Genomic DNA, 25255 nt, shown 5'->3' with positions numbered 1-25255 from the left:
CTATTGGCGTATCCCCTGTATTATAAGATTTGTTGAAAGCATTTTTTTCTCAAGGTTGCAAGGATAGGGGTCCAAGGCTTGCCCAGTGGCCATAGCAGCAGTATTTAAATACCAAAAGTGAACTTGCTGACCCTAATTTACATATGTAAACATATGCTCAGAACAAAGAAAAAGTGACGTAAATGCAACTGCGCAGGTCCCTATTATGTCATGTGACACCATTATGGCCAATCAGTGCCCTTGGCTAATGGCCACCGCCAAGCTCAGTTTCTGCTGGGAGCTGTAGACCAGTCTAAAATCATCGGAAAGCCCCAATTTTTGCACGGATTTTTGTCATTTTAAAGAAGATCGGTGTTATCCACAGTAATATTTGAGACATTGAAATATTCATGGTTTTATAGGTCCAAGCTGATAAGATGTAGTTGCTTAAATCGAGGAGATCTGGTTGTCTAAAGTTGGCGATCTTTGAGTTCCCACACAGTGTGCTGACGTTGACCGTGTTTCCACACGACAGGCTACGGACCCGTTATTGACAAATTGCGTGTACACATAACATGCCATAACACGGTAATGGTGTACGGGTGGTCAACTACTAGAAAACCAATCTGATCGTTACTTGTAATCAACCTTAATTCCATGATTTTCATCATTTTGTGAGGTTCTAACTTCAGCCATATACTCTTCACCGGTATGACAGACGCTTCAACCACGCTGACAAGCCTATGGGTGGGCGAAGGTGGGTGTTAATGGAGGAAATTCCTTCGATGACCTTGTTTGAATTATGTGGTTTTTAATTTTGTTGTAACTTTGGCCACGGATGTTGCCCGTGATCTCAGGCACGTTGATCCACGCAGCACACGGGCACGGGGTCCACATTGCACCGATCTGACGGTAGAGGCATGCCAGTCATGTTGGGCCTCGTTGTTTCCTGCCCGGACTAATTGGATGTTCACATCAAAATCTACCCTTCCTGCCACGTGGCTTTTGCTCTTTAAAGATCCTTTTTAAAAACTCAATAAGTTTAGGAAACAGGCAGATGGTTTTCACATAAAAAGTTGATTCATGATTTGAACTGATCTGCATTTAATTTTTACAGTTTGCTATTTTTGTTCAAATCCAGTTTCTAGATCTGAACTGTGTTTTATTTTTTTTAAGTATCATTTTACTTTTATAATGTTAACCATTTATTAATTTTAACAAACTGTTTGCCTTTCCATTCCATAGATCTCGGTATTGTGTTTGTTTAGAATTTGTTTTATACCCAGGCGAAACTGCTTGATGAAGATTTCAATTTCAGTGTTCACATTCTAGAAAAGATTGACCCAGAATCAGATTACCACTTTTTTTTTACCCTCAATTTATGATCAAATTCAAATTAATAATAGCTTTAAAGTAAATTGCTGCTTGAATTTTACACTGGACCATGCTCGATACTGTTATGATTTCAGCATCGGCCAGTAAACTCTGGACAAGTCTGGCGATGTTATGTTTTTCAATTTAAAATAATACCTGATTACTCTAATTGTGATTTTAAGCAATAAATCACAAAAGCTTTCTGCGATTGGTTCATATAAAAAACCATGGTTACAATCTGTCACTCTGACTTTTATACAGAACGACTACTACCCTACTTCTACCATGGACGTAGACCACGTAACTGGGGCGCTGTACTCCTTTTTTTACGAAATGTTGACATTCTCTGTCGTACTTACTCCTTTTTTTGAAATGTTGACATTCTCTGTCGTACACAGCGCCCCAGTTACTGGATCTACCATGAACGAAGGAAAATTTGTTGTACTCGGCAATACCTGAAAATCAGAATAGTTCCAAGGAAATAATTTATATCTTATGTTTGACGATCTAACTTTTAAAAGTAGAAAAGAAAAGCCTCCATGGGGACTGCAAGACGGACGGAGAAAGCCTGAGCCAACTGATTACATGTAGCTTTTTTATTTTATTATTATGTGCAGTAAATGTTAGGTTTATTTCGGTTAGGCCCCCCCCCCCCCCCCACCCAGAAATTTGATTGTTCAAGAAGTATCGAGTATTCACAATTTTGTTTTCTTTTTTACTCCAAAGATCTTTCCTTAACAGTCTTATTTTCTCTAAATCAATTTTACTTTTCTCTAAATCAATTTAATTTTCTCTAAATCAATTAAGATCATCAGATTTAGGGGAAAACTTTAGATGTCAACAAAAGTAACACAAAGGAAACATAATAAATTATTAACTGTTTTTTAAATGAAATCAAAAATTAGCATAAAAAATTGTTCCTAGCAGTAAGCAGTAAGTGTTGGTTAAGTATTGAATCTATTTACGATGTCAAACTCTGAAATATAACTGTATTCATAACAGAATGAATAATCATTTCAATAAATGGATCTCTCTGATCTATTTTATGGCAGCTTTATCAGACCATTATTTGCAGAGAACAGCTGGCCATTTAAATGCTCATACATCCCTGTACATTGTTATCGCAGCATACCAGCACATGGTGAAGCACAAGGCTTGAACACTCCATTTAATCCAAGGCACTGTGTGTTCCTAATGCAAGTCCTTTTGACCACTGTATGCATGCCTGCACAGACCCAGTGACCTAACAATAGGGCCTATCTAGCAAGAGCAGGTGCTAGGTTGCTGTGTATTCAATATGTTCTAACCCAGCAATGAGGCGCACTGTGCACACCCTTTAGGGGGAAAGACTTTAAACTCATCTATTTAAACTGGGGGGTCATGCTTTGGGTGGCTTTGTGAAGTGGTTTTCCACTGAATTAATTCAAAGGGAATTGTGCATATTTTATATCCGGTATAATGTTAGTTTCTTTATAGACAAGCTTGTTGATTTTCTTTGTGACAGATTTGTGTAGTTTTATAACCGATCATGTTTACTGAAATGCTACCATACTCCAGCTGTATTTCTCATTGTGGAAAAAAAGTTATACATACATAAAAATGATCCCAATAAAGAAAGGGATACTTTTGGTTATATTACTCTAAATATTAATGACCATAAAACTTAATTCTGTAAGAGGCATTACAGCTGTTGATATTAATGGATACAATTTTGAGAAACTTTTTTTTTCTTCTAAGGAATGTAGTTTAATTTAGAGAGAGGGTTTCAGCATTTCAATAGTCCTAGTTCGGGTTATTCTTTGTGCCATGGAGTCTTTTTAAAACTGGGGCCATTCTTGAATTTGGACACAAATTTTGGAAGTTTTGCCATGGTATGCTGAAATGAAACAAAATACTCAGAATGTTGGTTTACTTAGTGTTTACTTTGTTTGTTTTTCGGTTTTAAAAGCTCTACTGTGCAATTCTAGGTATGCAATGGTTTATATGGTTTTTGTGAATTGATTGAAAAAGGGTGGGGGAGTGGGTTGATGTTTTTTTGCATATCGGTCGCAATACACTTGAATTGGCCTGCAATTCACTCGTACTGCGGCCCGACATGCTACATGTAGCTTGTGCATGAAGGAAATTGATTTGCTTGGTTCCATACATAAGATTTGAGGCATTGCATGATGTTGAGGTATCAATATATATTTGGTGTGCGGTAACGCCATGTGTGTATCTACTTGCCAGGTAGAGTTTGTTCTTAGAAAACTGTCTTTCTGAAAAGAACTGTTCTGCTTTTTAACTACTACCCGAGCGGAAGGTATTGGCTGGGCTACTACTTTAGCTTATAGGATCGTAATGTTCCTTCTTCTCACAAAACCGACACCCTCTACAAGTATAATGCCTGATCCCATGTGATTTTGTTGTAAAGCATGGAATCAGTAAAATGTATTAACGAATAACTCATTCAGCACTTTTTGCATAGCAAAATATTTTGACTGATTTTTGAGTAGCAGCAACTGATACAATTTGTCAAGGAAAATTGTTCACTGTACAATCCTGTGACCAACAAAAAAAAAAAAAAAATTATATGGTTGGATTTTGATAGTTTGATAGGGTTGTTGTGTTCAAGATAGTATAAACCTACTTGACATTATACGGAAAGATTTGAATACTCGTCAGTTGTCCCTTAAAAACCCACAATGATATTCTAAGGCTTTGTGACGTACTTAGCCTGGTGGTCGTTTGTCCTAGAATAGTCTGTACAGTAGAGACTGATAGGATATTTATTTAGCGTTCACTCGCTAATACTGTTCCTGTATACAGATTGATAAAGGCCCTACATATTTAGTCAACAGAAAAGTGGAGTTTCGTTTTGTAAATGCATCAATATGAAAAAGGGGTGTATACTGGGTTTGCCCTTAACTTGTCTAGTGACTGGCCAGCATGACCAGGAGTCATTTCACTAGTCTGTTGGCTTTTTCCTTAGCCAGTCTTTCATATGAAATAGGGATGCTTTTAACAATGAACTAGCACACTGGACCACTTGGAGTGAATTCTGACTGGTCCTCAGGTGTTTTAACTGGTGTCCGCTGGTATACAATAAGAAGGCAAGACAGCGTTGTAAAGGCAAGACAGTGTCCTTACTAAAGGGCGCCTCTATTGGCTAAATTTGTACTAGGACATTTCAAAGGGCATCAAGGCAATTACAAGGGGATGGGGCGCAATTGCCTCTGTTCCCTTCATGAAGTATCAGGCATGAATAGTGTTCACAAATATTTGACTAGATATTTCTGTCAGTTCTGACATTTGATGCCAAAAAGGAAACATAAAATATATTATAAATTTCAGGCGATTAGAACTGATGTCGCCAGGTGGTTTTTATCAACATTCCAAAAACAGCGCTTCTCGGTTGAATTCAGTGAAAATTAAGTTTGTACTTTTAATAGGTGATGACTTTACTTTTAATAGGTTATGATTTACATGTAGACCTATGGTTTTTATTTGAAAAAATATTATTTTGGAGCTCCTTTTAACGGTTAAGCTGGCCTTGTAAATATACTGGTTACCATAAACAATAATTTATGGCAAAAACATTTTTGTATTAACTACACTGCATTCAACCAATTCTGCCGTATTTTGAACTCCAAGTAAATATCAATAAAAAAAGTTGACATGCCCCATTCCACATAATGGTCGCCTAGTCAGGGGAGGCCATTGGTTTTGAATCGTTTGTATTGTGTACATGTACTGGATCAATACCAAGCATTTCACATGATTCTCTGCACAAAAGCTTCCCCTGTGTGTGTTAAGTCACTGTATTGAATGTACAGGACCCCAAAGTACCCACTGGTAGTTTTCATTTACGCCACAAGTTAAAGGCACGAGTTAAAGGTACTGCAGCCGATTTCATGAAACTTTACGCAACTGCATAAGTCCACTTGCGCAACATTTACGGAGCAACTTGCGCCATAAACGTTGCGCAAGTGGACTTACGCAGTTGCGTAAAGTTTTGTGAAATCGGCTGCGGGACCGTTTGTAATTGTCAAAGATCAGTATTTTCACTTGGTGCAGGCCCTATCCCAGCATTCTGCATAAAATAACTACTCTGTGAAAATTTTAACTCAAACTTGGTCATGGTCGAAGCTGCAAGAGAATAATGACAGAAAATTACCCTTAAAGACACTGGACACTACTGGTAATTATTAAAGACCAGTGTTCTCACTTGTGCGTATCCATGCATAAAATAACAAACCTATGAATATTTGAACTCATTGGTCATCAAAGTTGCAAGACAATAATGACCAAAATAAACTTCCTTGTTACACAAAATTATTTCACTAAACTTTTAATTTCCTGCTTCCAATGCTAAACTCAACACAATTATTACAAAATCTTGCAGTTTGCGCACCATGCATTAGTCCTGTGCTTGGAAAATAAGACAATCCTTAAACTAATGAATTACAATGTAGACAGGGCGCTTTGTTTTTCACTATCGCTCTCGTGGGTGGCAGGAAAAGGATATGAATTTTTATGATGACTTCCACCAGATCTCGGCCCCCCTCTGATAAGAGAGAAACATAGGTCTGTGTATAGACACAACAGACGTATGCATTAAAGACCCTTCCTGGGCCGACTGAAAAAGCCAGGGAAGATCCTTAATTTAATTTTGTCTTCATGTAGGTTGGAACTTTTCATGCCCTTGTATCACAAAGGAAATAATGGTGTTCACCTTTAGCAGTGGTCTGCTGGCCAAACGGCCTGAAAACACCTGGGGACCAGTCAAAAATCACTCCCAACAAGTCGTCAAGATAGTACAGTTTGAAAGAAAAGTCCTTAAGGCACTGGACACCTTTGGTCACTTGGTTTATCCCAGCATTATAATGCATCACATAACAACCCTGTGAAAGTTTGTGCTCAATGGTCGTCAAAGTTGCAAGAGAATAAAGGAAGAAAAAAACACTGTTGTCGCACAAGTTTTGTGCTTTCAGATGCTAGAATTTGAGACCTCAGCTGAGGTCTTGAATCCAAATCAAATATTTGAGTCAGAAGTTACTTCTTTCTCACAATGATTTATACTACCAACGGCTCTCCATTGCTTGTTACCAACTAAGATTTTATGCCATCAATTATTTTGAGTAATTACCAACAGTGTTCAGTGCCTTTAATAGGAAACAGGCAAGTGAAAAAGCTGGCAGGGTCCTGCTGGCTAGTCATTGAAAAAGTTGAGGGTAAGCCATGGATGGAAACAGTGCTAAGAAGAATCAAGCATTTGCAGTGTTTACTTTTAGTGACATGTTCGTACTTGTTGTTGTAGGGCATTGTGCATTGGGATTTTACAGTCAAGTCTTGTTACAAAGTCCAACCTGTAGAAAATCCCCAAGGATGAAATATAAGACTTTGATGATTGCTACCTACATGTACATGTACATACAAAAGTAGAATCATTAGGGTACAAGTTAGCTTTTTACCTTAAAGGCAGTGGACACTATCGGTAATTACTCAAAATAATTATTAGCATAAAACCTTACTTGGTAACGAGTGATGGGGAGCGGTTGATAGTATAAAACATTGTGAGAAACGGCTCCCTCTGAAGTGAAGTAGTTTTTGAGAAAGAGGTATTTTTCCTCGAATTTGATTTTGAGACCTCAGATTAAGAATTTAAGGTCTCGAAACCAAGCATCTGAAAGCACACAACTTAGTGTGACTAGGGTGTTTTTTTGTTTCATAGTTATCTCGCAACTTCAATGACCAATTGAGCTCAAATTTTCCCAGGTTTGTTATTTTATGCATGTTGAGATACACCAAGTGAGAAGACTGGTCTTTGACAATAACCAATAGTGTCCAGTGTCTTTAAGTTTTGTGCCGACTACAGCAGAAAAAAACTACCTAGGTATTGCAGGATTGGTAGAGCGTACAAAATAGTCTCAGACGGTGTTCATGGTTTGAATTCATGATCAACCAACAACCACTTACATAAAATAACAAACCTGTGAAAATTTGGGCTGAATCTGTTGCTGTGAGTATGGAGAATATGGTGAACAACCATGCACAATCTTCTCAGGCCATTAAACTCGTGAACAGACAAGTCGAGCTGTCTAGTGTCTTGTGTGTTTCAATTGAATATTAAAGTTACTGTGTAATATCTTGAGCAAAGACTAATTTTGTTCAAATGTTGACTTTGAGTTCGATACAATACCCTTCTATTCTAAGAGTTGTACTTTAACCCATAGAGACAAATGGGACAAATATTCTCTTTAAAGCAATCGCACGACATCGGTAAACAGTATTGTCCAAAGGCCCAGACTTCATGTATCACAACTTATATAAAATAACAAACCTATGAAAATTAAGGCTCAATCAGTCATCGGAGTCGGGAGAAAATAACGGGAAAACCCACCCTTGTTTCCGCATGTTTCACCGTGTCATGACATGTGTTTAAAATAAATCTGTTATTCTCGATAACGAGAATTGATAATTGTTTCAATGTTTTCTCAAAAAGTAAAGCATTTCATGGAATAATATTTCAAGGGAAGTCTTTCACCATTACCTTCTGTAAACCCTGTAAGTTATTTGTAAATCTGTGAACTTTTAATTTTTGTTTTGTTCAGAAAGTGTCCAATGGCTTTAATGTCCGAGTAGAACTTTGTTCAAACAAAAACGAATATTTCCTCACAGCAACAAGGCAGCCCTACGGTCTTGTGGATTTTACCCCCAAAATTTGAGCCCCGATGCTTCACAAGTGTCTACGTCATTCCACAAGCTTGTAGCCCGTAGTCATGGTAGTATGGATACGTACAACATGAAGCCTACTAAATTTTATAGCTAATGGCCTCCATTTTTAACCCTAGCATAAGGGTCAAAGCGTGAGGTCGCCACATGCTTTTAAGGTCTCAGTTTGTTTTTGTTGATTTTCTCCTTTTTTCCAAGTTATAATACATGTACATGTATTATCCGATAAAGAAAGTTAATTAGGTGAACTCTTTGTAGTGTATCAAGTTCTGCGTTTACTTTCACTTTTTTCTGTGGAAAAAGTACAAAACAGTTTGTTTCCTAACCTTGTCTGTCATACATAAAAAGGCAAAAAAATCCTTTGTCCAAAACTTTCACAAAAAAAAATAGATGAACTGGTACTTGGCTTCCACCGGCCACCGCAATCATCGCAAGCGGGAATGGCTGGAAGGCATACACACTGGGCCCAATGTCATAGAGCTGCTGCAAAGCAGAAAATATTACTTTAATAAAAATCTCCTTTAAGCAAAGAATAAACAGGATACCAGTCACAGGATATGAATTTGTAATTAGGTAGTACTACATGTAAGTGTTATTATTGTTACGGAAGTCTGTGGAAATTGACATTTTCTTTCCTTTTTTCCCCCTAGGTGCAGGTAGCCCTCTGAAGAGTACACCGACCACACCATCTAAGGTCGTCAACGAAGATATCCTCAACTTTTATAAAGAAGCTGGTATAGAGGGAATAGCCAAGGAGGTGGGTACTTAGACCAAACTTTCTTTTGCTCCTCTTCCACGAATAAGCAATTGCCGGTTGGCTCAGTGGTTTCTGTCCCTGCCTTTCACATCTGTGGATCCTGGTTCGATATCCAACCGGAGACTTGCATGTGGATTGGGTTTCTTCAGTCCATACCTGACTGCGTGGGTATTGCCTACGTGTACGAAGGGGTTTTCCTCCCACATCTAAACCTGGCATATGTTTACTATCTTCTGTGATGTTCCCTTTAATACTTTGCCGGCTATATAATTCAGATATGCTTCAGCAGACAGTTTTTGCTGAAAATTTTTCTGTGTAGCAAAAATTAGCAGGTTACCAGTTAAAGACTGTGCATATGACATGGTAGTTTGGCTGGTAACCTTATTCTTGTACGCATAATTTGTTTTGCTTACAGTAGCTGCTTGTGTGCTTAATAAGCAGCTTCATGAAAAATGTCCAAGGTCTGTCATTTTTAGACTGTCATTTTGTTGGGAGTAGGTTTGGTTTGTGTGTTTTACAAAGTTGATAGTGTTACTGTTAGTGTGTTTTTTTTCACACTGCACTTGTATAATGTCTGGTGCTTTCAAGGTGGAATGTTAAACCCGGCAGTGTATTGATTTTTCTCTTCTGCCATTCTTCCAGTCTTTCAGTGTTTCACGCTCGGCCAAGAAAGACACTATTCACCACATTACAGTGAATGGTTTGGTACGTCATACAGCTAACAGCATTAGGCCCAATGTCATAGCATTACATGCTGCGGTAGTCAGCCAAACTCTTACACCAAAATGTCCATGGCCATTTTTATAGATCAACTTAAAGACAGTGGACACTATTGGTAATTGTCAAAGACAGTTGGTGTATCTCAACATATGCATACAATAACAAACCTGTGAAAATTTCAGCTCAATTGGTCATCGAAGTTGCGAGATAATAATGGGAAAAAAAACATCTTTGTTACATGAAGCTGGTGCGTTTAGATGGTTGATTTCGAGACCTCAAGTTCTAAATCTGAGGTCTCGAAATCAAATTCGTGGAAAATTACTTCTTTCTCGAAAACTACATTACTTCAGAGAGAGCCATTTCTCACAATGTTTTATACTATCAACCTCTTCCCATTACTCGTTACGAAGTAAGTTTTTATGCTAAAAAATATTTTTAGTAGTTACCAATAGTGTCCACTGCCTTTAACAGAAAAACACTTGGTGGGCATGGATGGTTAAAGCGCTCACCTCTTACCACAGTGGCCTTGGTTCGATTCCCTACTGGAGCCATGAGAAAACTTGTGTGTTGTTCTCTCATGTGCTACAAGGTTTTTTTTCTCCAGGCCCTCCGTTTTTCTTCTTAAAACAAACCAACACTTTGAAACTCAGGCTGTGCTCGGTGGTCATATTTGGGTCGAGGTGGCTGTCTTCCAAAGGCACACTTGCATGCCTGTCACCTCAAACACGTTGTAGCCGTAACCTTAGCAATACAGTTTCTCATGCATTGCAAGTAAGAATGATTAAGGCTTTTCCTGGAAAATTCTCTGGGGTTTTCCTCCTAAAACTAAAACTGGAACTTCCTTCCTTGCTTCTCTCCATGGGGGGTTCTTGGCTAGTGTTGGGGTGAAGTTTGTTCTATTGACACTCCTTGGCTTCACAACCAGAATGGAAAATGAATGAAATGATTGAAGTGGGTTTGCTTCTTTGTAAAGTATACGGGGCCCATGCATCCTCCAATGTTGTAGAGTTTAATCAAGTGCCCTTTTCAAAATCAAAATGGCCTTGCCCTCTCATATAGACAAAAATCCAGGTCTGCTATTACAGAAGTCAGTAAGGTACCAACTTCGTCTTTAAATAGAGGCTAGAGTCTCAGAGACATCTGTTTAAAAGTGTTAAAGCCAATCAACCAATAGGTTGAAAGATTGCATTACAGTAAGCAATTGGAAAGTTATGTGTAGTTTGTCCATGGGAATTTGTCTGGCTTCTTTCTATCTAGCACAGGAAAAAGTGTCAGCAACATGAAAATGAAAGTTATGTTGGCGTTATCTTTGTATAACACTCGCAGCATGTGGAATGTTCTGACAGGGGAAACCTCCTTACCTTGAAATCACTACATTTTGACGAACTAATCATGTAAGTCTGGATTGAGTTTGCGTTGGATCGTACTTGTCTGTCTGCTTGTAAATATTTGACCTGTGTAGGCGTGGTGGTACAATATGGAACGTGTAGTTTCATTTTGGCAGACAAAGAATCAAGTAGAGTTCGACCAGTTAAATCGTAGGGCTGTGATTCTGCGAAGCCCTTTGACGACATTTCTACATTTAGGGCTTGTACTTTTGTGTATGTTTGTGGGGGCGGTGATGGTGCATATTATAACAGATGGCCGAACCCAGTGCCAGGACTGTACAATGTGTATGCTTTGTTTTTGAAAGGGCAAGGGCACCCAAAAACCAAGTCATTTTCTTCTTAGTAAAGGGCACTCTATGGGGAAACTGTAAATTTCTACTTTCAAGTATTTTGAGGGCACCAAGGCAATGATCAGGGGGCATGGATACCATCGCCCTCAGTTGGTTGCCTCCGAAGTATCAGGCCTGCAGTCTGGACACAAACCCACCAAAATCCATGCATAGTTTTATCTTTATCTTGATGATCTCGGTAATGCACAGATCTAGACAATGCAAGTGGTTTCTGATGGATTTAGGTTTATTGTGATAAAATGCTAAGGCGCACCAACTTTCATAATGTGTGTAGACTCGGAAATTGGTCGATGATTATATCCTTTGCTGTTCACATTCTGTACTGGTAGGCATTTCTTATGCCTACCATGTAGATTGATACTGTTGAATGAGGCCAATACTTTGTTTACACATTTGTTTACTTAAAAAATGACAAAGGCTACTTTTGACCCACTCAGATCTCTCCCCTTCGTTGACCCACCTGTCAAAAATAGATCTCAGTTGTTGTTTTTTTGTTACAATGTTTGCAGCATTTTTATCGTCCCACCACTAAATCGCCTTTTGAAATAATGACAAGCTTTTTTGTCCATTGGAAACACGCTCTGATGACGTTAATATTTCAACTCAACTATTGCTTTGTTGAACTCATGGCCAAAGCTACAATACCAATTGCCTTGATTGCTTAGGCCAAATAAAATAAAAAACATAGCGGCCTCCATAAGTTTTGAAAAATAAACGGTGGAGGTTTTTTTTTTTTCTTTTCTTTTTTTCCATTGCGACTCGACACATTTTGTTGTGCCAAACGGCTGGGCTATTTTTCAGTAATTATTTTTTTATGCTGAGAGCAGTACAACATTTATCTGTGTGGGTTTTTTTTTTTTTGAAAAAAAAAATGTAATTTATAAAAAAGAAAAAAAATAGATGTGGCCTCTAAAAAGGAAGCAGGCAGAGACGCTAGACATGTTTTTTTAATTTATTTTGCCTTGCACGTATCTTCTTTATGGTTGCAAAGTAATTCATAAAAATTTTGTCTATTTACCAAAGGCTGTAATAAAACACTGGTCTTCATACATTATTTGATTGAGAAGTACGTAGGCCAAGGGTTGGGCCTCAGAATACATTTTTTCTAATATTCAAGGACTTAAAAACTAGGAACCCAAAATCCATCATTCAGGGTCTTTTTACAAGAGTTTTATTCTGTATGAGACAAGAAATGTTTTTACAATGTTGGTTGAGACGTTTGATGACAAAAAAAAAGTAATGATTTTTTTTTCAAAGTTTAGTGACCAAATCTTGTCGACATTGGCCGGAGGGTCAGCCTCATGATTAAAAGTCCATTTTGTCAACCACTGGTCAATGTTCCACGGTTACCTATGCATTCAATACATCCTGGGTACCAGGCAAAATCAACCAATGGTGGACTATAGTCGACTATAGTGCCTCACTCAAACTTGTTCTAAGCTGTACAGTATGTATATATATCACTATTACATGCTCATACGTACTATGTTATGAGTTGTATTGAAACACGTGCACAGTGCACAAAGGATCAGACCTGTACATTCCATAGGAAGGAAGGGGTAGCATTCGCTCAATACAGTCAGAGTGTGTGTACATCATGTACCTACCACTGTTACTACTAATACCAGTGCAGTAATATTGTACATGCCCCTATTGTTGTAGTCAGTGAATAAAGGCCCTCTGGCAACCGTAGTGTCATGTTGCATAATAAAGCAGTGTGGCACACAGGGTTGTGTGCCCACTGGTGACCCCTACCAAGTCCCTGTTGACCTTAACGCATTCCTGCTACACTTGCTTTGTATACTCTGTATTAACCATCGTACATTACCACATGCTGTATGAATTCTCATATAACTTCCTGTATACAATGTAGAATCGTTCCCCCCCCCCCCCCAAACTTAGAGCAAGGAGTACATAGACTTTTTACGTTACAGGTTCTGCTAAAATTCTGCTCCATTACACTTTTATAGCCAAAGGCACTGGACACTATTGGTAAATACTATTTACTGTTTTTTTATTTTTAATATTTATTAATTTTTGTTTATATATAAACATATTTTTATATTAATACAATTTTAAAATTTTAATGTGTATGTAGTCGCTGGGCACCTCAGAAAAACAGAGTTTCAGTGAGAGGTTTTCCCAGGGTAAATAAGAAAGAAAAACAATTTAAAAAAATAAATAAATAAAAATCAAATAGTTTTCAATTACAATAAGCTACGACCCCCATGATTGGTGTGTTTCCAACAAATTCAACACTACATGTATTTTTGAATTGAGTGTAACACTGTTGCAAATAGTGGCTAAAACTGTTTTTGCTTTGCATTAACGGCTTTTATTCCCATAGTTTTCTAACCTGGTATGGCGAAAACTTGGGCTATGAGGTTGCATCGAAAGGTCTATAGGCCTCGACCGAACTCATAGCCTAGTGAGCACAATGCATTCTACTGTAGTGTAAAAGGAAGTATTTAATAATCTGTGCACACTTGGACTTTTAGACCTTTGTGAGGGGTTAGGCTTACATATAGGTTTCTTGTCATTTATTTGTAGTGACTAAAAACTTCAGAACTAACTTATCGTTACCCAACAATACGGTACACAGAGAGATTGCTGAGTGCGTGTCAGCACAGAGCCACGAGGGAATTTGCATATTAGGCTTACATTGTACATAGCATATACTGAATACATGTGAGCTTTGTTGAGGTCATACGTGTATGTCAGAGGTCAGAGGTTGAAGCAGGATTATCGTTGGTGGGTTTCCTGGATCTTGTGTCGTGTTGGTAATGTTTGTGTTAATGGGTCTGTTTCAATGGGCGATGTAAACAGCAACAGTATTCGTGTATGATCAAATTGGCACATTTTAATTAGGCCTGGAACCGATCCACTCCATGCATCTAATTTTTTATTCAAAACAATGAAAAATGCACACAGTCTCAATATTCTGAGAAACTCTTCCACTCATCTTTTTGTACCATCTAAACAAAAATTACTAAATATCTTGTAATGCATTTCAAATCCAGGAAATGATATGTCACTTCAGTCATTCATTCAAAATACATTAAACCATGTGAAAACCAGAGATCACTGCATTCCACTCATCATGGGAATAAAAACTTACAAGCATCTCAGCAAGGAGATAATGTTTATTAAAGTACATTAACCCAAGATATAAATGGCTACAGAGTGTAATTAGTTTATTTCACTGATCTCTTCAACATCTTGCTTGAGTTATTCTATGTTCGCTGGAGGTTTCTGAGTACAATGCATTCAAGTGTCTTCTCATTCTATGACGATCGCCACTTAATATCAGAAACACGTGGAAATTTGATGCATATCTAGAAACACAATGTATGTGGCATCATTTGTGGAAGATATTAATAATAATGTCTTAGTTTGGGAAAATAGTGCATTCTGATCCACTAAGCCAGGCTCCTAGTGGATGATACCCCATGCCTACGACCTTATGGACTGTGAAGGGGTTAACCCTATTTCAGCCCCAGGATTAGGTGACAATGTGCACCTAGTGGCAGTTGATTTGAGAGCTAACTCTTTAGGCAAAAGATAGTGTTTCATGAGCGACAACAAGCTGAGTTTAGGAATTCTATCTTTGAGATGGCAAGGCCATTTTCAGTTTGCAAAGGGCACTTGCGCTAGAAAATCCCAAAGTCTCCAGGAAGGGGGCGCCAAGGCCAAGACCAAGGGCAACAGAGACCATGGCACAGTGCCTTTTAAGGCCTGGTGAGCATTGTAGTGCAGCCGGGCTCTGCATGTTTGAAAGTTGCAACAAGTTGTCTAATTTATTTTTTACTTTTTGTTTTATTCACAGGCCGGCGTACTAGACACACATGGAGGTTTAACAACACTCAAAGAGCAGAATGTGCAACATGTACAGAGAGGTGAGTAGATGGTGGAGTTAACACTGGAAGGGTTGAGAATTTTCAGACTTTAATTTGAATTCAGACTTTATAATAAAGTATGCAAGGTGAAAAAATAGGGTTTTAATATAGCCTCTACTTTTTTTTTTTCCTCGTTGCAGTTTTTCCCGTTTTGCAGTTAGTGACGTCGTCGCCTCGGTCACAGCTGAAGACCGGCGGGGCTCAATTATTACCCAAGTTCCAAGTCGTCACTTCATCATCCGGCACACCAATGGTAAGTCAACAACTTCACATTGATTGAAGATGGTATACGTGCCAAATTTTGCAGGACCGACTTATAGCGGACCACTTTCTGAGCGCGCTCAACATTTTTCTGGCAGACAAACAATTAAATGGAAGAAGACAATTAACACTATCAAAACAGAAACAGAAAATGCGACCCCGACCCCGGCCCTTCTATAACAAAACTGCAACAATAACAATGCAAAGAGAACGCATTCTATTGGTTGAATTGCTCCATGCAGAAAAAATATGCCCACACTTATTCAACCAATCGAGGGACTGCATTTTTAACGTTCTCGTTATCGTTCTCGTTATCGAGGCCTGTGTGACCGGGCCTCTACTCGTAAGATGACATTTTGAGAAAAGCAAGGACAGAGACATCATGGGTCAGGGGTCGAAATTAAGTGTATTTCCATGGTAGTCAGCAGGGCTAGTGACCAATAATTTTTAGTAGCCCTGATTAGATTTTGGTAGCCCGAAAGACACATTATGTCTCGCGTCACGGCTCAAACTTTACAATACACCAATAACATAGTTCTTTATTGTTTGTGATGATGATTTTTGCATTATTTTTCCACTAGCCCGTCGGGCTATCAAACTGGAAAAATCAGTAGCCCGGCTGTAAATCTGGTAGTCCCGGGCTAGTGGCAATTTCGACCCCTGTGGGTAAATTTAAACCCCTCGGTAACCAACAAATTGTTTGATTGTTATTTGCAGACGTTGATAGCTGAGCCAAGGACTATACTTCAAGCTGCCCCTAACACCACTCATATGTTACCAACATCAATGGTTCAACAGTCAACAACATGGAGCGGGTAAGTTAAGAAAGAGTTTACACATCTTTTACTTTTGGGTCTGTGTGACTAGCTTCCCCGGGTCAACCCCGGTGTGAACATCCATGTGAACCCTTGACATGAGCTAATCGAAAGCCAACTTCCCCCAGCATTTACACCAATGCATACTTTCCCTTGTGGTTTATAACTTGGATCACCTGGCTGCCGCTTCCCAGGTTTTGTGTGATTCCTGGCTGCATGGCAGCTAATGGTTATGTGGCTTCTGACTGGCACCCCCAAACAAAAATATTAACTAATATGGAGACCGCCAACAAACGGCTTGATAGCTCAGTTGGTAGAGCACTAGTATAATAATTCGGAGGTTGTTGGTTCAAATCTCGCTCCAGTCAATTTGTCTTTGTTCAAACCAAAACTATTTGAAAACTTACCTGTTCAGCTTCAGGGTTTATTACTTGTGTCTGAAAGTCATATCGTTTGTCTTTGTTCAAACCAAAACTATTTGATAACTTACCTCGTCAGCTTCAGGGTTTTTTACGTGTGTCTGAAAGTCATATGAAATGAGTTGAAAATTTAACAGTTTTTGTTTACGTGCTTGATTCCAATCCTAAATTAAAAACGACTTTGAAAATGTATTTCTTGACCTTACAACATCTAGACAATACATCAATAACGTTGAAGCGCAAAACCTCAATCCGTTCAACAAATTTCCCGTTGATAGAAAAAAACGAACGCAAGAGTACGCCGCCTCGGACTTTGGGGACAACAGCGCGAAGAGAAAGAAACGAGAGAAAGAGAGCAAAGGACTGCGACATTTCTCCATGAAAGTCTGCGAGAAGGTCCAGAAGAAAGGCGTAACGTCTTACAATGAGGTCGCTGATGAGTTGGTCCGAGAGTTTAGTATGCCGCCACATCAGTCACAGATGTCGCCTCATGATCAGGTAAGTGGGATACAGGAGGGCGAGGCTTTGATTTCTTGGGATTTTTTCCACAGATTTATTAGAACTCCTTTGGAGAAAGTGACATAGCCTGGGTCCAATTTCATAAATCTGTACAGCAGAAAATACCCCTTGACGAGTTACCTTGCAAAAATTGAGTGGGGCCCCGGTCACAGCAATGCAAAATCAATGTAATGTTAAGCCATACTTTTGTTGAGGCTGAAACTTCTACAAGTAAATTTAAATTACAAACATCTTCATTCACAGTGAGTAGGGATTCATGGCCAAAAACTTAATGTACAAAAGGTATTAATTAATTGTTATTGTTTTTTTTTCGTTTTAGTTACAGTATGACCAAAAGAATATCAGACGGCGCGTCTACGACGCCCTCAATGTCCTAATGGCAATGAATATTATCTCGAAGGAGAAGAAAGAAATCAAATGGATTGGTCTGCCGACCAATTCAGCGCAGGAGTGCGCCAACCTGGAGGTACAGAAAAAGGAAAAAGAAGACAGGATACGACAGAAGACTGCTCAGCTACAAGAACTCATTCTACAAGTGAGACAATCTTGAAATTCTAAAGTTAATCTTACAATCAGAGAGATGTATTTTTCAGGGGTGTTTTCACCTAAAAGGTAGGGTCAAGAGATTGGTTTCTGTCAACGTAATGCTGACTATTTTGAGACTGGTATTTTCCCGCTTTGAATGTTACAGCTTACTTATTTATATTTGTTTTCTCTCTCGTCTTCCACCCTTCAGCAAATAGCCTTTAAGAATCTTGTACAGAGAAATAAGAGGCTAGAGGAGTCAGGAGTCGGACCTCCTACCAGTAATTCAGCGATCCATCTGCCGTATATCATCGTTAACACAAGCAAGAAAACAGTCATAGATTGTAGTATTTCGAATGACAAGTAAGTCTTTTCCTTTCATACAACCACGTCCTTAAAGACACTGGACACTATTGGTAATTGTCAAAGACCAGTCTTCTCAATTGGTGTATCTCAACATATGCATAAAATAACAAACCTGTGAAAATGTTAGCTCAATTTGTCGTCGAAGTTGCAAGTTAATAATGAAAGAAAAAACACTCTTGTCACACGAAGTTGTGTGCTTTTAAATGCTTGATTTCGAGGGACCTCGAAATCTAATTCTGAGGTCTCAAAATCAAATTCGTGGAAAATTACTTCTTTCTCGAAAACTACGTTACTTCAGAGTGAGCCGTTTCTCACAATGTTTTATCCCCATTACTTGTTACCAAGTAAGGTTTTATGCTAATAATTATTTTGAGTAATTACCAATAGTGTCCACTTCCTTTAAAGAGGGCCTCCCAAAATGGGGTTCCCAAAATGTTGGAATACATGAGACTTAAGGCCGGGTAAAACCAAGCTAGTTCTCAAAACATCCGAACACGTGATAAAAAAATCCTCAAACGGGTTTTGTCTGGCTAGAACTAATAGCTTTGGCCGGACAATGTCTATTATGTGACCCTAGTCAGTTAAATTCACGTCCCTAGTGCAACCCAAGTACGGTAATTCCATTTGTAGTTGGTCTCTCTCGCTCTAAGTACATTGCTCCTCTACGTTTAATTACAGGATGAGATGGTCGCCCACAATTTTTGAGCATGCTCAAATTTCTGGAGCACCATTCCCGATAAACCCCATATGAGCCCGCCCATGAAGTTCGTAAATAGACTGTAAAAGTTTATACTACGTCCACTCCGTTTGCACACAGTTTGAGCCCGTTCGGATACATTTTTTTTACGAACGAAGTGAGAACGATTTTGGTTTGATGGGGGCCTTTACACGTTCTCAAACTATCTTTGACTCTAATCCTGAAACTGTCTTTGTTTCTCTTCTACCCTGTATTAGGTTCGAGTATCTATTTAACTTTGACAACACCTTTGAGATTCATGACGATATAGAAGTTTTAAAGAGGATGGGTATGGCGTTTGGTCTGGAGAAAGGACAGTGTACTCACGGAGACTTAGAACGAGCTCGTACCATGGTTCCAAAAGCGTTAGATCAATATGTACTGGGTAAGCTGGTGATTTGTCTCATGTCAATTGCTTGAAGTTTTTCCTTAAAAATACCTACAGTTGGTGCGTGGTGAATATCTTGTCTAGTTTGTTCCATTCTGCAAATGATATTGGGAGGAAGGAGAATTTCTAATTGTCTTTGTTTGCAGGACTTAATTGCAGCCTTTTTTCCATGTATACTTTGGTCTAGTATGAATACAAGGAAGGAAATGTCAGTTTTAGGGGTGGGCGGAAAACCCCAGAGAACAAGGGAAAACCCACAGAGGGAAAATCTGAATGACACGCCATTCAGAATCTGAATTCCAAAATGGAGTACCAAGATTTATTTATTTTGGGAAACGAAATCTGGTTAACTGGATCAGTAATCATAACAGATTTCAGAGACTTAACTTGGTTGTGTTTTTTTTTTATTTACAGAAATGGCAGATAAAGAGAGTGGTACAACATCGAGCACATCAATTAGGGCAGGACCCAGCGGTATCCACACCCACGCCTCATCTAGCCACGCCCAAGCCACACCCTCAAGCACCAAGGCGTTCCATCGTAATCCACAGCTCTCACCATTAGCCACGCCCTTATCCCAGACGGATGAAGAGGTTGCCATGACGGTGGCGGGGTTCGGATCAGCCTCTCAGAGTTCCAGCTTGGGGTCGTTCTCGGACGCCGGGCCGTCCCGGGGAGCGACCGACACGCCCTCTTCTCTCATGGATAGCGGATCGGATTCGGAGTCCGAGATTGATGTATGATCGCAAACACATAAGTCAACTAAGAGTATTTATTATGCAAATTTGTTGTTATCCAAATGACACTAGGGGACTGTTGAGGCTCAAAGTTGTACAAGTATGGAATATTTGTTTCTTTTGTTCAGCAAAGTTCTGACCTTACCTGGCAAGTCCAGGCCTGGAATTTCATCTTTGAGAGGGCAAGGCCACTCTCATTGGAAAGTCTTAAAGTCTATTGGAAAGTGTTGATGGGGCTCCAAGGCCAAGACTGGGGACAAATCCAGGCCTGATTTCTGCTGCCTCCAGTTTTTTTCTTAAGACTGAGAGACTCCTAAGTTCTGCCTTGAATGGAAAAGACAAATAAAATGACTGTTATGGGGTTGTTGGTTTCTTTTCTGTTTTTTGTTTTCTTCTTTTTCTCATGTTTTTGAATTCTATAAGGGCTGCATAGCTCAGTTGGTAGAGTGCAAGCACATTCACATCCCGCTCCAGTCAATTTTTCTTTGTTCAACCCCTAAAACTTTCCCTTGTGGTTTATTATTTGATATTTGAAATACAAAATTGCATCCCCTTAAGGTGATCCCTCGGCTGCTTCCCAGGTTGTATTGTAAAATTGGGTGTGATGCCTGGCTAAACAGTAGTTACAGGTCAAACGGCTTTTGACTGGCACACCTTAACAAAGATATTGACAAAAAAAGGGAAAACCACCAAGTTTAGGGCTACAGCTCAGTTGGTAGAGCGCCGGCGTGTTAATCCGGAGGTCTCGGGTTCAAATCTTGCTCTTGTCAAGTGTCAAGTTGTCTTGACAACCTAAATATGTATGTCATACGTCACATGGACAATATTTTCAACTCACGACTTTTGTAAAAAGGTTTTGTTGGTTTTCGTTTTGTATGTATCTACTGTTTGCAGTTGAAATATTTAATCATGAGCACTTTAAAGGTTTTGTTTTCTCAATAATTTTTGCATTTTTTTATTTTCAGAGTTAACCACTGGTAGAAAACAAAATAGGGTTCAGACAGTCTTTTGGGGGAAAAACTACTTTGGAAAACTAGAGGTATTACACAGGATTGGTAGAGCTGACCAAATATTCACAGACCGTGTTCATGTTTTGTGTTATCAACCATGAAAACATGAAATAACAAACCTGTGAAAATTTGAGCCTAATCCATCGCGTGAGTCAGGAGAACATAGTGAAAAATAATGCACAATTTTCAGCAAGTAAAGACAGTGTCTTTAGTTTTGGTTGTATAAACCAAAGTTGCATTGATATTTCCAGATACAATTTTTGAATGTTAAATCATTTCAGAGGGAACAAATTTTACCGAAAAAATGGTTCTGTTATGAACTTCATTTTCAGTAAGCTTTCACACTTAAATTTAACAATGATGTTTGTTATCGCTACCAATCCTGTATCTTATAACGCCTTTAAGTTTTGGGGAAACATACCTTGTCTTGATTCAAAGAGTGTAAGCGTACATAATACCAGTCTCATCTGTTTTTGAAGAAATGCATCATTTGGAACTAATTCATTAATCATGTGTGATATGTGTTAGTTTGGTTTGCATCATGTATCCTAACAACGGTTATTTGAACGATTTGATTCTGATCAAATTCTGACCTTCTGTTTTATTTTCTAAACACTTTCACTGTCTCCAACTTAAGATATTTCAATTATGGTTTTATCGAAACGTCCCAGTCTTGACTGACGACATTTGTTTTGTTAGCATAGTCGCCGATATCCCAACATGAATTACTGGAGTAGAGATGTATGTATCAAACAAACATTTTGGCGGCTGTAACCAATAACTGTTTCGGTCACTGATAAGTGTTTTAAGGCAGTGGACACTATTGGTAATTACTCAAAATGTTTATTAGCATAAAACCTTTCTTGGTGACGAGTAATGGGGAGAGGTTGATGGTATAAAACATTGTGAGAAACGGCTCCCTCTGAAGTACCATAGTTTTGGAGAAAGAAGTAATTTTCCACAAATTTGATTTCGAGACCTCAGATTTAGAACTTGAGGTCTCGAAATCAACCATGTTAACGCACACAACTTTGTGAAACAAGGGTGTTTTTTTCTTTCATTATTATCTCGCAAGTTTGATGACCGATTGAGCTCAAATTTTCACAGGGATGTAATTTTATTCATAAACTTTGACATTTACCAATAGTGTCCACTGTCTTTAATCAATGGCCAGGTCAACCGTAACAGCACTTGGTTACGACCGCCAAAAAGCCCCTCAGATATTCTCATAGACTTGCCCAGTCTCTCCAGGTCATTTGATGTTGCGCCCCCTATTGGTGACTTATGCAAAAACTTATGCCAATCAAGCCGGGAAAAGTGCCGTGGATATACATGTACTTACTAAGAATCCCATGTTTCATCATTGGCTTGGATCATGTTTGTTGAACTTTTTTTTTTTTTTCAAGGGTAATTGATACAACTGTACAAAAAACTCTGCCGGTTGAGTTTTTGAATTAGTGTTGGGAGGGGGGGGTGGGTTAGAAGAGAGCTTAAAAACTAAAACCAATGTCCTTTTTCCTGTTGAAACACATAATTCCATAAAAAAAACTCTAGGTTTTTTTTGTAGGAAATCTATTAATGCTGAATAATATTTTGGGATTTTTATCAGGAATTTTCCTGGTGAAAATGTAACGGATTATGAGTTGCAGCTTTCTTTTCCAAAACGGGTGGCATTTCTTCGTAGATTTAGCTCTAAATTTACATCTTGCTAAAGTAGATTGGTCATGATCGCCAAGTCATGGCGCTTACTGATCGTGTAAAAAAAACAGAGAAATCGAATTTGGTTTTCCTTTAAACTTGTACAATGAGGTCTGGACCTTTGAATGTGTACATATGTAATATGTTGATGTGATCGAGTGAAATGCGACTGATTCATGGGGGGAAAAATGTTCCCTAAACTGGTTCAACTAAACTTACTATTGAAAGATTTAGGGTTATTGTTAGGGGTTGGCCATTTGGGAGTTAAATAAAGTGTGGTTGATTGGCTTACTAATTTCTCTATACTGACAGTTTGCCTTGTTACATGGTTTTGGGCACGCTGTTGCAAAGTTACATGAGAGATGGCAAATACCCTTGCAGACAGTTTTTAATGAATATTTATGGCAACTGAGTTTGCTCATCAAAAGCAACAACTGGACGTAGCTCTAAACTGTCTCTGTACGCTTCTCTTAATAATTATGCATGAGGTACGTCACAATTCTTACCCAAAAGGTGGCCACACGTGCAGCCACTGCAAGTGGTGGCGGTCGTGCGCCTATAGCCTAATTTTGGGTAAGAATTATGACGTCACGCATAAATATTATGAGAGGGGTATAGTCTGGGATATTCAAATGTAAGTGGTAACTTGTGACTAAACCAGTCATGGTACAAGACTTTATTTAACTATAACTTGCAAATGGCTTATTGAACCAGTTTAGGAAAGTTTCTATGTGGTGATTTTTCGGTTCGCCTGTAAGTGAAAATGATGGGAAGTTTTTTAATCGATAATGTATACTTCCATTGTACATAAACATTGTCAAACTTTACAGAGTTTTTTGCTATACAGTTTTTCAGTGCGAGTTAGAGATAAGTGGTTTATTGTACAAGAACATGATAAGAAATATAAATGTCGGAGATTACAATCTTTCAAATGAAGATTCCAAAATATTATATATTATGAAGATGAACAATCTCATTTGTAAGATTCTTTTTGCACTATTAATAAACTATGGGTGTTCCCTATGCTTTACTTTAAACTGTTTGATGTCATTTTTTAATTTGTCCATGTTTTCAATGTCCAGAATTTGTTTTCATTTATGTTGCCTTATTTTTAATGGTCTATGTCATCCGCAAATTTAGATTGTCAAGTTAACCTATTTAGAGCATTAAATCGCAACTTCAAATTTGCCTAAATTTGACAAAATGCTAGCTGAAATCTCGGGTCGAGTTGAATAAAAAGGTATTAAGAGACTTACTGCGTCGTTTTAGAGCATTAAATCACAACTTCCAATTTGCCCAAATTTGATATAATGCTAGCTGAAATCTTGGGTCGAGTTAGATAAAAGGTTTTAGGAGACTTACTGCGTCGATTTAGAGCATAAACTGGCAACTTAAAATTTTGCACAATTGACAAAAAACCTTGACATTTGTAAAAAAAAAAAGTTGCATCAGTAGTGCCTACTGCATCATTTTAGGGAATAAAACAGCAACATAATATTTGCCAAAAATTGATAAAAATGTTAAATTTACCCCTTATAATTTGTAGCTTAAATTTCAAATTTCAATATTTCTGCAAAATTAGCTGAAATCATTGGTCAAATTATATAAAAAGGCATCAGTAATGCACTACTGCATCATTTTAGCCAATAAAACAGCAACATAATTTTTTCCCAAAATTGATGAAAAACCCCTTATTTTTTTTTTAATTTTGCCCTAATTTTCAAATTTCAATATTTCTGCAAAATTAGCTGAAATCATTGGTCAAGTTATATAAAAAAGGCATCAGGGTGCATACTGCATCATCTTAGAGCTTACAATTCAAACCTATTTTTCTTGCCCAAAGTTGGTTACAATGCCTGGACTTAATACCCCTTATGATTTTTTTCAACTTTTGGGGTAAAATTTTCAAATGACAATATATTTCTAACTTGTTAAGTAAAGTACAACAAATCCCACCACAAGTAACAATCATTATTTATTTATCACTTATTTATTTCAATTCTCATAGAAATATCTCAAAATTTCAAAATAAATTGTACAACAAAATAGAACCCATAATTTAATACTATGGTTACTTGACTTGGCTACTTTAAACTCCCTAATTAATGTCAATGAGAGGGTGATATTTAAATTAAAAAAAAGGTTTTCTCTTTCCATGTGCAGATTCATAAATTTGTTTCCTTTTGTTCACTCAAAGGTAATTCACAGGATTGGTAGATCTGGCAAAATATTTGTGTGATCAACCGTTATTCATGAAATAACAAGGCTGTGAAAATGTGGGCTTAATCCGTTGTGCGAGTCCGGAGAAAAAGGTTTTAAAAAAACGTGCATAATTTTCAGTATGTATTAAAGGCAGTGGACACTATTGGTAATTACTCAAAATAATTATCAGCATAAAACCACTTGGTAACGAGTAATGGGGAGAGGTTGATAGTATAAAACATTGTGCGAAACGGCTCCCTCTGAAGTGACATAGTTTTCGAGAAAGAAGTAATTTTCCATGAATTTGATTTTGAGACCTCAGATTTAGAATTCAAGGTTTCGAAATCAAGCATCTGAAAGCACACAACTTTGTGTCCTACAAGATTGTTTTTTTTCTTTCA

General features: G+C 38.2%; 1 protein-coding gene across 2 annotated transcripts; it reads left to right on the top strand.

Annotated features, from left to right (window-relative positions):
• The first annotated feature begins 250 nt into the window (after positions 1–250).
• On the top strand, positions 251–23684 carry LOC139945194 (transcription factor Dp-1-like). 2 transcript variants are annotated; one of them, XM_071942490.1, is made up of 10 exons: positions 251–736; positions 8718–8824; positions 15109–15178; positions 15319–15431; positions 16157–16254; positions 16952–17171; positions 17512–17727; positions 17929–18080; positions 19038–19204; positions 19622–23684. In XM_071942490.1, the coding sequence occupies exons 1-10, from the start codon at positions 691–693 to the stop codon at positions 19948–19950; spliced, it is 1518 nt and encodes a 505-aa protein (XP_071798591.1). In that variant the 5' UTR covers positions 251–690; the 3' UTR covers positions 19951–23684. The 2 variants fall into 2 exon arrangements, with proteins under 2 accessions (XP_071798591.1, XP_071798590.1); XM_071942489.1 differs by having other exon boundaries at positions 16889–17171.
• Positions 23685–25255: the final 1571 nt, after the last annotated feature.

The sequence above is a fragment of the Asterias amurensis genome, chromosome 12, assembly GCF_032118995.1.
Source record: "Asterias amurensis chromosome 12, ASM3211899v1".
Lineage (NCBI taxonomy): Eukaryota > Metazoa > Echinodermata > Asteroidea > Forcipulatida > Asteriidae > Asterias > Asterias amurensis.
The sequence above is the reverse complement of the archived record's forward strand: the minus strand, read 5'-3'. Positions and strand labels throughout refer to the sequence as shown.